The 13,445-nt window shown below is 42.8% G+C and overlaps 1 protein-coding gene across 5 annotated transcripts in view; it reads right to left on the reverse strand.

Moving 5' to 3' along the window:
• The window catches only part of ARNT2 (aryl hydrocarbon receptor nuclear translocator 2), a 96,993-nt gene that overhangs the window by 14,990 nt on the left and 68,558 nt on the right, over window positions 1-13,445 (reverse strand). For all 5 annotated transcript variants that reach the window (XM_039723331.1, XM_039723330.1, XM_039723334.1 and 2 more), the window contains 3 exons: window positions 9,880-10,031; window positions 3,992-4,064; window positions 3,711-3,834 (listed from right to left, as the gene is read on the reverse strand). In XM_039723331.1, coding sequence (XP_039579265.1) covers window positions 3,711-3,834; window positions 3,992-4,064; window positions 9,880-10,031 — 349 coding nt within the window. The remainder of the gene's footprint in view (window positions 1-3,710; window positions 3,835-3,991; window positions 4,065-9,879; window positions 10,032-13,445) is intronic.

Raw genomic sequence — 13,445 nt, forward strand, 5'->3', positions numbered from 1 at the left:
TTGTGCCCTCTGGCCACACAGCCCTGACCTGCTGGAAGCTGCTCCAGGTGGGGAGTCAGGGGTGCCCCAGGCACAGGCTGGAGAGGGGAACAAAGCTGTTCTGGAAGAAAGGTGTTTGGGGCTGCCCAGGGGATGGCACAGGAAACTAGCCTGGTCTGGAGAGGGTGTGAGGCACAAGCACCTCTGTGGCTCAGGTGAGGGCACACTTCTGCCACCAAGAAAAGTCCTCCACTGCTGTAACCACAGCCTGTCTGCACTGAGGTGACAGCTGAGAGCCCCCACCCTGCTGGGTGAAAGAACCCAAGGGTGTCCAAGAGCTCTCTCCTAACCAGCTGACAATCTGCTCCCCAAGGAGCACCCACCTCCCCAGCACTGCCTGCTGATGTTGGGGTGACAACCTGCAGCCCCACCTGCATCCCAGGTGGCTGGAGGCCCTTTGCTCCTGAGTGTCACAAGACCTGTGAACCTGAGCTGTGCCAAGGCAAAACACAGCTCTGTTGTGGAATTTGCTGTCCTCATGTGGCTTGGGGGAGCCATGAAAAAGGATGGGGAACCATGAAGTAGAATGGAAGTACCCCAGAGGGGTGGAAGACAAATGAGTGTAGTGAATAAATTGCACAAAGAGACACCATTAACTTTTACAGTCTACCCTTAATGTGGGAACTGGAGATCCATCTCTAATTGAATGAAACAAGATTAGGTGAACAGCACCATTTGGTCCCTTAATTTAATTTTCTGGTACTGGATTATTCCAAAGCTCAGGGAAATCTCACTAGTACTTCTCTTAAAATAATTTACAGGTCTGCTACACCACCCTTTATTCACCTTCTCCATCTCCCCTCCAAGTGCAAAACACCCTGCAACTCGCTGATGGTTTTGCACCCATATGTTGCCATATATTTGACAGGCCTAGAAATCAAGTCTGCCCCCTCATTTTCCCCTTTGCTCTTTTCAGATTCCCACTCATTTCACAAGATGCTCTCTCGGACAAAAGACCCACTCAACTCACAAGTAACAGAAGTATTTTTTAGGTGTTTAAATTTTTTTTAGCTTTCCCTAGCTTTTAGAGACCTCCTGAGTGTGACTCACCAAAGGCCTCCAACACACAGCAGCTCTTCTCTGTTACCTAAGTTGTTCTTACATTATGTTCCTAACAAGAACCTAAGCTTGCCTCTCAAAAGAAAAAAGTCACCTCAAATTCCCTCACAGGAGTCTTGGAGTGTGGATGCCACACATGCAAGCTGGCATTGCTCGTCTTTGTAATGCAGAAATTTGTAGAAATTCCTCCCTGGCTACTTACTGCCCAGCACAGAAACCAAAGCTGGGCTGCAAAGCTGTGCCCTCATATTTAAAAACAACAACAGGGAGAAATGGGGACGAGGTGTAGAAAAGGTTGTGCATAAAGCAGGAAGAATTGAGAATGGGTTGGCATATCTCTGAGAAGAAGAACAGATGAATTTGTCTTTTTCTGCAGTAATGTCATTCTTGCATGAGATGCCCCATTTTCTAAGGCCACCCTTTGCAGGGAAACCAAATTCTCAGGGCTGGAAGAGTCTGAGCCAAAATCCTGCGGGTGCTTCAGATATTTGAGAACAACTCACCAGAAAAATTGAGAGTGCCCCAAATGAACTGGAATTCCTCAAGTGGAGCAGAGTTGCCATGGCAGCTACCAGGGTCTGTGCCACAGGATGAGGCCAAGACAAAGGGAACAGCTAAACTAATAGCAAGCAGCTAATTCTCCTTCCTGAGTTACCCTGAATGCCCTTTAGCCTCTGAATTTGGCCCACATCTCTCCAAGCTGTATTCCTACAGGATTTTTCACACAATTCTCTGCTCTCACCTTTGGTAGAGCACTGATTTTTTTTTTTTTTTGTGAATTTTACCTTTTTCTCTCTAAACTCCACTGGGCAATGATGTCCCTTCCCCCAGCAGGACGAGTATCTCCAATATTTCTGCCTCTTAAGTGAATCTCTCCCTAAAAACTGCATCATCCCATGCTTCAAATCACTTGCATGAATGGGTGAAGCCAGGCTTCCTCTCCCAACTTCTGGGGTTCTAATGAAGTGTGGCCACTACATGGAATTATAGCAGCACTCTCCCTGTGTCAGCCCATGTTCTTACAGAACAAGATCAGGTATCAACATAAGGCAAATGTCTGGCAGGCAGCACGCAGGCTTGTCAATATTGGTTTTGGACAGGGTACCTCATCCCTGACTGGGAGCCATCCTTTATCATTCAGAGAAGACCTTGATCACAGCTCCCATGAGACATTCAGAGAGGGAGAATGTCCCAAAAAAAGCACAGCCTGTAAATTGGTAAGAATGAAAAGAGAAATGGCATTTCCAAGAGCATAACCTCCCAGCTACCTCACAGCTTGTGACACCCTTAACCCTAACCCCTTCCCACAAACAGCTGAGAGCTGCCTGAAAAAGAGCCAGTAAGGCAGCCAAAAAGCAAGATGTTCTTGCTTGGAAAAACATATTCTGGTGTTTAGGGTTGGAGTCTTGCTACCTTCTAATGGACCCCTTTTATGGCCTCAGTTGTTGACTCCACTGTTCAAGTAAACAGAGAAGAATGAACAGGAATAGCAGAGAAGTCCTAGCAATGGGAGGACAGAGCATCAAGTACATATTGCAGTTACAATGTCTTCTCCAAATGAAAAAAACAATCCAGACACAAGAAACCAACAGCGAGGTCACCTTCCAACACCCCTGCAGTCAAACCCTGTGGGTTGTTTCCTCTCTGCACTGCATGACACTTGCACATTGATTTATTTAAAATAAATGTAAAAATTCCTCTTTTTCAGTGAGGACAGTTAAGAACAATAAACAATAAATGAGCTCTTCCACGAGCCATGGCATTGGCTGGATTCCTACAGATATATTTCATATGATGCCTTCACCTGCCAGTCTCAGTGGTTTCTGTCTGTTTGGGCAACAGGCAGCACAGGCTGGGGCTACTTTGACACAGCTCCATCTGTCTGACTGGCAAGCTGGGTTACCTCTTACAACAGGCCTGGGAAATCCTTTGGTGAGGGCACCAGTACGGACTCTGTCCTCACAGTAATTTCCAAGGAATACAGAACAACAAATTGCTCCTGAGAGTCCTATCACTCTTAGAAGAACTTGCTAAAAATTTTAGAAGTTGTGGGAAAAAGAGCAAGGACTCCTCATAACCAGGTAACATGACTGGAGATGCCTCAACTGACCAGAGAACAAGTATACTGCTGGCAGCATATGATTCTGAAAACACTAATACAGAAGCTGGTGATTTGATAAAAAACTGCAGCCTATCTTAAGACTATCTGGTAACTTTCTTGTCCCTTTTTTAGAGAAATATGTCCCTATTTAGAGAAATAAATTTACATATGCTGTTTAGGAAAGAAAAATATACTTAGAAATGGAATGTTCTGCTCAGTATATTTAGTATCTAGGAGCACTGCCTAAGGTGTCCCTGTGAAATGAAAAGAGAATCAAAACCAGGCAGCTCTGGTGACACTAAAGCCATCTTTCCCTCTTTGAATTTACTCCATCATCTTTAGGGAAACACCAACTAATGACAAATGCCAGGAAATGACCCAAAGACTGATGCTGCTTAGAAAATTCTCTGCCACACAGCAGTTTCTCTTCATTCTCTTGAAGCTGTGCTCTACACCATGTAACCAAGCTTATCACAGTATTATAAATTAAACATCAGGGACATTCACTTACAAGCAGTTATTCCAGCAAACATCTCAGCAAATCTAGGATCTCTCTCTTGGGAGAAGATAGCATCAGGCTTTTCCACAGACTTTCCACCCTCATGAACATTAGCTGGTATACTTGGAACAGGCACCTGTTGAGATACAGAGAGAAAGGTGATTCTCTCTACTGTATTTGACAAAAAGGAATTCAGGGACAGTCACAATGTACTTTTAGTTTTGCTGAAATGTGCTGTTGTTTTACATCTTAAATGATCAGAGGCACAAAAAGAAAAATCTGAGAAATTTCACCTGAGATAAGTCATAGGATGACAGCCCATCTCTTTGATGTACTTCGAGCTCTGCTTGCTGTTGCTGAAGTTGTCTGCAAGGGAGACAAAATGACTTTCTTACAAAAAACAATTAAGGTACAAAAAGGAATAGTCATGGTCTCCTATTTTACACTCCCAGTGAAACGTGTCTCAGACGATTTACAAAATCCTTTCCTGTGAGATCCATCTGTTTTTACAGCTTTCTCATTGAGAAAACCTGCACCACAGGAATGCAACAGAGCACAGGAAGCTGCTGTGACAGCACAGAAATGTAGGTGGGTAAGTAATGGAGGATGGAACACAATCTCCTTCTAAAGGATTTAAAAATTCACTACTCTTAATTCATTGTCTTCCTTGTGTTAAGGCCGAACACAGCAGAACCCCCTCTGATCCTGCTGAAGGAAACAGAAAGCTTGCTCTCCAGGAAGATGCCTAATGACAGAACACCTCAGCAGCTTGAAGTTATCCAGATGTTCTGCACCTCTGATTAACAGCTGCTTTTTGCTGCTTGGTCACAACAAGCAAGAAAACTTCTGGCCTGGAGATGCAGGGGTAGAACACTCACCTTTGTGAGGCTCTTGGCTCAGTTAGCAAAGAAGATATGAACCCCCACAATTATGCTAGAGCTCAGAGATTACAACAGGATTGGACTTAAACTGACAAAATACTTGGATTTGGTATTTGTAAATTATCCTTGACAATGCTCACAGTTTGTGTACATTCCTGGCTTCCTTCTGAAGGAAAAATCACCCAAAAAACAGGAATTACACACCATGTGTGTCTTTCCCCAGAGAGATGATACTTGGACAGGCAGGAATAGATGAGATTTTGCAAAACAGCAAGATCATGGATTTGAAATTCTGGAAAATGACAATGTATTTTTAGCCACAGGCTTAAATTTCAGGTTTTCATCCAAATCTTCTTTTAAATTTTGAAATATATTCAAATGCCAAGGGACTGAGAGATAAACTTGCAGTCAAAGTCAAATGACAAATTAGACACAAACTGGTGGAAATGTGAGGAATCACTCAAACAAGCTACTGAAGTAAGTTACACATTTTGCTATCCCTTGAAGCTTTTCCAGGAGACATTTGGGTCAGTTTTTATTCTCCATGGCAAAAATCTGTGTCCTGCAACAAACAGCAGGTCAGAGTAAGTGGCCAAAAGCCTTCTGCAAGCCTTACAGTGTGAGAACACATAATACAGGGAACAACTTTTGTCCTAGCAGTAACATGCAAAAAAAAGGCAGTCCTCCAAGCCATTAGAGAGACATGGATTTTCCCTATTATTTTAGCAAACAGAAAATTCCTAAAAATTACCTCCGGAATGCAAAGACATTCTTTATTCACAAGCATAAAATGCAGACTTTTCCAACAGAACTACGGGAGGCAACGGAATCGTGGGGAATCTATGGGGAAGTTTCTAAACACCACCCCGTGGACAATAAACACCCATTAAACCCCGTTGTTAACGTGAAAGCTAATTACACTCTTTCATTTGTTTTTATTACCACCGACTCCGTGCGTGTGTCAATAAACAGCACATTAGGCTCTGCTCTGTTCCTAATAAAGAATGTTTTCTTGATTCAGCCATATAAATACAAATGAGCCAAACCAAACAGCACACTCACTCGTTATTTGTTTTGTAGGCACTTCTCTAACTTAGTGCTCCTTCTCCCCTCTCTATCTTTCATCTCTAATACTCATTAAGCTGCACTACAACATAAACACCACATTGTGCTAACAGCACTGAACTTTGGGAACAACCTCCCAAAATCCATTTCCTATAAAAACAAAATAGTTGTGTGTATCTCTACTGAACCCTGTGCAAGCTATGCTGCACTTAATTAAGACTGAAATGCAAAGCCAAGGTAGCATCTTCTGTTGTTGTTGGCTGCTACTGCATAAATAGTTTAAATGGTGCTTGAAACCTGAAAGAAAATGTGCAGCAATTCATGGAGCAGCCGACCAGGGAGGGCTCAGAGCTGCTGCTGTGGCTGCTTCAGACCCTGCCATTCCACCAGCCCTTCTGGCAGCCAACACGGGCAGGTCCCTTCAGTCACCCAACTGCTGGACAGTAAGAATGAAACAGAACAAGGGATCATCATCAGTTTGGGCAAAACTCGAAGTTGCCTTCTAACTTTGAACCCAAAAATTGTCCTTGGTTTCACTTTCAGTTTCAAGGGTTCAAGGAGTAAATAAACAATTTCTTGGCTCTACAGTGCCAACACAGCAAGTGTGGCATTGTCTGGGTCAACAGTGGATTCTGTCTGTACTGATCCACAGGTTCAGTATGAAACTGGGAAAGCCCTTGGCTTGGACAAGAATGGTTCAGCAAAGCTGAAGGCTTTGATAGTTACTTCAAATTTACCTTAGTACATTCACATGGAGGAAAAAGGAAGACAGTGTGGAAGTTCTCCTGACATTTGAGAGGATATTGAGCTCTCTCTATGAAAACTGAAGTCACTGGTTCTCTTTTCAGGCATCAGAGTAAACAAAAAATTATTTGAACTTTAACAGGCTCTTTGGTGGGAGAGAAACAACAATCCTGCATTCCTACCAAGCTATTTTTATGTAATACAGGCACATATGTTTCCTGTGTCTGGTTTGGACAAAAGCAGAGTAGTTAAAGCCTTGGGGCGGTGGTTGTAAAATCCACTTTCAGAAATTCTCAGTATCTCCCTCTTTTAGCCTAGAGCTTCAACTCAGCCCTGTGAAAGGGTCTGTCTAACAGCAGTGTCAGACCACAGATGACACAAGAGCACGATAAAGTCCTTACCAACACCATCACCAACTGCAATTTTATCAGCATAGCTGATCTCTTCAGTATTTTGGCCCAGGAGAGCCCAGAGCAGAGAGCATCTCTCCCACAGGCTGATTCATCCAGCAGCAGCCTGGGCCAACTCACTCCAACACAACAATCTCGAGACTCAGGACAACCACAGGACTCATAAATTCACACAGTGCAGCCCAGGACTTGCGTCTTCCAAAAATGAAACATCAGATATTCCATACAGACCACAAAAATACATATCTTCTTTATTTTGATGTATACATATATATATATATAAAAAAAATATATACATATACATATATACACACACACATACATACATATAAGACCTTTATATAACCTGCCACCACAACGTTCTTTTATTCAAACACTGCTCTGTCTGTATAATAAATAAACAGTGATAACAATTATTTTTTTCTCTTTGGAAATCAAACAATCCCAACTACACAGGAAGACGTGGTCAAACAGGGGACTCTTCTTCACAGCCCAACACAGCACAAATGTGAAACGTTAAATGCTTCATTTCTCCAGGAAGTTTCTCTTGGATGACTACACCCAAGTGAAACTAAGAGAAGTTTTATTTTCTTTTTCTTTATTTTTTTTTTTTTTTTGCAAAGAACCAAGTGAACATTTGAACCTAATTATTTCCTTATCCTTCTGTACCAAAAGCAAGTTTGGACATTCCACTGTGTGAAGCTCCAAAGGAGTATCTTTATTTAAAAAAAAGGAGAAAAAAAAAAAAGAAACAAAAAAGAAACAAAAAAAGAAACAGAACAACCAAGCCAACAAATAACAGTAAAAATCAATAAATCCCTCCACAACTGGAATCATCACTGCCCTCTACAGTCTTTTGGGAAAATGCTGTTCACTGACCAGCTTGAGCTATTCTGTTAACAGACACACACAGATGTATGCACTGTGGCTTTAAACTATCCTCAGTTAAAAACTGATTCAAACCCACTTTTTTTGGCTACATTGTCTTTACGATTTCATGCTGAATTTTTAACTACCTCAAGCCTGTTTTTTATGGTGCTGCCTAGGTTACCACAGTGATAGGCATACCAAATCTGTCTCTGTGCCTCCAGCTGGGCAGAGCAAGGCATCCCAGCCTGGTCTCCATGGGAAGCACCTTGCTGGACCCAGAGCACCTTCCAGGAACACGTAAGGATGGCCACACACACCAGGGCTGGTGCCAAACCACCAGTCCCAGCAGCAGCTTCAAGAGCAGCTGGAAATCACCATGACGTACAACTCTTCAGGGCAGCTAGGAAATCAGAAGTCAAAACATGACCCCAAATGTAGGGAGGAAAAAAAAAATCCAAAACCAGGCAGGAACTGCAGTACTTTACAGTAAGTTCTCTTTGGAAATCTGAAAACTGGGAGAGAATAAGGGGAAAAACCAAAACCGGTTTGAATAATGCATTCTTTCTACTATTCAAAAGCAGGAGTATAATGGGCTGTATCTTGCCCATTTCAGAACATTTTCAACATGACAGGAAAGAGGGAACATCCTCTGTCAAAGTAGCAGCAGGCAACTTCCATATTAGGTCAGCATTTCTGGGTTGTTATTCAAACCTAGCAAGAGAGATGGAAGCAGAGCCAGGAGCTGGCACAGTGCTATTCATCACAGGGAGTGCTGTGGTGCCAAGCTGAACTGTACAGTGCAGGCTCAGAAAAAAGCATTCCCAGAGTCAACACAACATAAGCCTCCAGCCCCACTTTTTCCTCTGTGGCCTCTTGGGAACAAAGCACAATATTAAGCCAGCCTGGGACAAACCTCAGAAGATGTTTTTTACTTTGCAGGCCTGTTTTTGCATATACAAATTATCTGAAAAAGTATTATGGGACAGCAGAAATGTGGAAATAGCTATTTTGATGCACAGTGCAGACAAGCTGTCTGATTTTAAGACACATTTGCCTGTTTTCAATGAGCTTAACTATTCAGTTTAAGCCCAACTTTTTGGGTATGCAGAAAAACACGAAGAGGAAAACAATTGTGATGCTGGGTTCCATGTAAGTGAATGCACAGCCCTTCCAGTCCAGGTATGTGCCATGGCTAAAGAAACAAGACAAGGAATGCCCAGAGGCACTTCCAAACTCCAGCGCCAAAGCCCCAGAGGTTTGGTTTTGCAGTGGAGCTCTCAGCAGGCACCTCCAGCAGCAGACTGCTCGTTCAGCATTTCCGATATATGGTCTAACAGGCTGAGATCTCAAACACAGTCATTTCCTCCCAGCTAAAGACTTGGCAAAAAAATCTCTGGTCAGACCAGAAGCAGATTTAATTTTAAGAATAGATTAAGTTTATATTGGAAAGAAGAAAAAATATTAAAAAACCCTCACAATATAAAGCAATCAAGGCCAGATTAGGTTCTGCAGTTACTGGCTGAGAATTCAGCAGGCTCCAAAAGCATCTCTGCTCAGTCCACAGAGATCAACCTCCACCATACTCTGAGTGTGACCTCCTCCTAAGAGGCCATGAAATGAAAGATTTTTGAAAATATTAATTCCAAAACAGGATGATTTCATTTTCCTCTTAAGATAAGCAGTTGGATCACCCCCTTACTTGGAGATATTCTATCAAATCTAAACTATCAGGAACCCTTCCCAATCAAACCTCCTAGGAAATAATTCTGCCAGCTTCCTTAGGTCGTAAAATAGACACAGCTGAAGCAGAAGAGCCCAGAACTACAGAATGCTATGATCACAATGAACATGGACACAGAATTTTCTTTTGGCTCAGGAGTCAGGCCAACCTTCCTCCAGTATCAGGACAGCTGCTGTGCTGCTGGAAGCTCTGCATTAGTTCAAGGCAGCCTGGACTGAGATCAATGGCCTTGTCTAATGACATAACAGATAAGTGACGTTTCCCCCCAGTGCAGCCAGGCCCTGGAAGCATCACAGGATAATGACACAGAGAAACAGCTACACAGGGAGATCTCCTGATGCAGCAAAACCCTGCACTGTTAGACAGAAACAAAAAGTATCTGTAAAAAAACTGGGATGTGCTTCACAGGGAAAAAGAATGGTTACAATTCCTTCAAAAGCACAGAGGGGAGCACCCAGAAAGGCACATACTTGACATTAGTGTTGGTGCAGATGATGTATTCAATCTCATCAGAATAAGGGTTCTGAAACGTGAAGCTGCTGGTCCTGATCAGCATCCACTCCCGGTTTTTGGTGCGAAACCGATACATCACAGACAGGACTTGACCTTTCAGTTTCACCACCTGCAAAGCCATTTGGAAAGGTTAATAACAGGAGATTGCTATCTGCTCTGCAAATGAATAGTCAACAGCAGCAACTGGTGCATTTTAAACTTGAATTCCAGAAAGCTACGGGGACAGCAGAGGAATTTTTTATTTGGAGAGAATACGCAAAATCCTATCCATGTTTACAGCTATCTCCTTCAGGATGAAATCCTCATGCTTTGTCATATAAAATGCCAGTTTCCAGCCTGCTTACAAAAAGAATACAGACTCAGGACAATCATCAGGTTGTGCTGTTATCCCAACACAGGAACTTTAAGATTGTTTTAATGCAAAACACTATCAAGAGATTGACAGAAACCAAACTGAGGATCTTTTAAATGTGTATCTGTAAACCATAAACCAATCACTGCAGCTAAACAAAAGCCCACAAGAAAAGTCATTTTGAGGTTGACTGCTTTTCTGATTGGATACCCAGGAATACAATTAATATATGTGATAAATCAGTAGCAAAATTAGGACAATGCTTAAAAACAGTGGTGTTCATGTTTTGTTTTTCTAGAAACCACCAGGGGTTGGTTCCCCCCACCCTAAACATATTAAAAAACTCTCTAGGATGGCAAATTGCTAACAAGAATCACTTGCTTCTGGCTTAAAAAAAGTGAGCCAGTGTTTGAATGGAGAAAACACTGATAAGCCACTGGCCATTTTAACAGTATAAATTCCTTACTTGCACAGGCTATGTGTTTCTAACTAAGAATTCAGATGTCCAGGTTTGGTAACTGAAGTTTTGTTCAAGTCAACAGCTGGGCACCAAGTGAGGATTAAGAAGCAGCCAAATAAAGTACATTCAAAGCAATTTTCTCACACTGGCCCTGCAACTGCACTTCACGTGTTATCCAACAACCTGGGGTTAAGCCAGAAGAAAACTTTCATGGGTCAGCTGGCACTTACCTGGCCTATCTCTGTTTATATTTTACAGCTTTTCCACCAGGCTATCTCAGGGCTGCCTCAAGGAAGGAAAGGGAAGGTCTACTGCAAATAAATGCCACATCTTGTGGATTCTTAATCATTAACATCTGGAAATTACTTTTTATTAGCTATCTGCAGCCTGTATTCTCTAGAAGTGGAAGTCCCACTATTTACCCTCTGTCTTCATTGACAAGCAATTAGATTAAGAAAAATGTTCCAATCCTGCTTTTTTCAGAGGTTTGCACTTCAAATTAATCAACTGGATATGGGACTAAATGGAAAGAATGCAAATAGAAGACAATGCAAATATTAGACACAAGCTTTAGCAAAGCCCAGGAAAGTTCAAAATCCTAATGAAGTAAATGAATTTTGGTTGGTTTTCTTGGGGGTTTTTAATGCTTTTATAGGGTTTTTCTGAGCTCACTGAGCAACATTCTTTTATCAGCAATTTTCTACTACCACACCCAGGGCAGCAACCACAGAGCTGGTGTGGAGTGTTCAATCTGAATAGTATTCTACTGGGTATCCAACAGCTGTAGACTGGACTCTTTGATATTAACCTATATTTATTTGTCTTAGCCTTGGGACTATCTTATTCTGGCCTGATTTTTCCCACCCTGATGAATGAATTTATCTTCCCAAGGAAATAAAGCTCTGAGATAGATACTGGCAGTTGACCAAAAATTGCAAAACCCACCCTCTCCCTCCCTCCTCTGTTATGCACCAGCCTGGTTCTGATACTGTCAGCAAATAAGAAGTGTCAAGTTTTCAGGTTTTAGGAAGAAAAGAAAAAAGAGTTTATTTGAAATCACAGTTACCTTTTTAATTAAGAGACTTCTAAGTCCAAACTAACAATAATAAAACGAAGAACGATCTATTACCCTGAAACCCTGATTAAGCAAACAGTAATTCTGTAATAATCCATAAAGCAGAGAGATTGCTGGTGGGAAAATCCTGAACTGTCTTAAGACAGAGCACACAAACAAACCAGCACAAAAAATTTCAAAGCTAATGATTAAACTTTACTTTCTTATATTCTTTGGAAATAAAAACCACCTGGTGGAAAGCTAAACTGTTTACTTCAGTCTTTTATTGCATGATGGGAATAACAGCCCAAATGACACTGCTACTGTACGGAACCCAAGAAGGCATTGCCTGCTAAGGAAACAACACACCATTTTCATAGATTGGACATAGATTGAGTGAGCAGGAACTTTCACTTCTAATTGCATTTTTTCCTGCTGTCTTTCTGTATGACCTTAAGCAAACCATGTAGGTCCCTGATCCAGCAAATCACTTATGCACATGCCCAGCAGGGAGTGGTGACAGTGGAGTCCCCAGCAGCCGAGCTCAGGGACACACTGGCAGCCTGCCACAGCCTGATCTCCCTCCCAGGGAACGTGGGGAGGACCAAACCATTAACTGCAATGTTAGCCAGCCCTGCTGAAACCCAGGCAATCACTGGATGGATTCCCTGCAGAGGATGTTTGACAGGCCATTATCCGGCAGCTCTCTGTCACTGTCCCTTGGACAGATGAGTGGAATCAATCATTTGGGCACCACTGACAAACAGCATATGTGTTCTCACTGCTCCGGCGCCACTGGTGCCGCCAGGCAGCAGTTCAGGGAGCTGAACCAGCCCCAAGCTGGAAGTTCCAAGCAGAAGGAATTAGGGCCTCAACCCTCCCAGCAAGTCCATGCCAGCACCAAGGCAGCAGGAAGGAGGGGAGGGGGCAGGAGGGAGAGAAGAGCTGACTCCTGGTGACAGACCCTGCCAGGAGGATCCAGCATCACACCCCCAGCCAAGCTGGGGCAGAAGAGATGTTCTGGGTGCAGTGACCTGTTTAAAGCATTGAACTCTCACAGCCTGTGAACCAACATCTTGAATTTAAAACGGCTGCTGCTTGCACTCAGTCTGTGCAAGGGAACTGGAGGCACACTTGGCCATGGGCTGATATTCCCTGTTGAAGGGGGGGATGGTGAGAAACAGCTCAAGAGGAGAGTATCTTACACCATCTCCAACACTTCTGCAGAGACCATAACCTCCGTTTCACAGTCTGTTCTAGGGACACAGCATTTAGTTGTTTTTCCCCCAGAGGCTCTGTCTGTGCATGCCATGCCTGAACAAACAGTTGGCTATACAAATTACTTAGAAGTCACTTCATATCCACATTTCACAGCTGAAAATACATCTCAGCATCCAATGCAAGATGGATCAACACAACTCGGTTGAGCTATTGGCTGTTGCTAGAAAATCTGGAACCACTTAGATCAACTGAGCCTCAGCAATAGGTTAAACATCCCGTTCTGGGTGTTCTGGTGCAGCAGGAAAGGTACTGAAAAGCCCAGCAATAAGGAGACAGCTCAGGGAAAACCCTGCTAATGCATGAAACAGCAAGCTCTGCAATGGAATAAATGTCACTGATTCAGCTGATGTAAACATGGCCCATGGTAAAAATTAAT

Source organism: Passer montanus, unplaced genomic scaffold (assembly GCF_014805655.1).
Source record: "Passer montanus isolate IOZ18808 unplaced genomic scaffold, ASM1480565v1 scaffold5, whole genome shotgun sequence".
In the NCBI taxonomy this organism is placed as follows: Eukaryota; Metazoa; Chordata; class Aves; order Passeriformes; family Passeridae; genus Passer; species Passer montanus.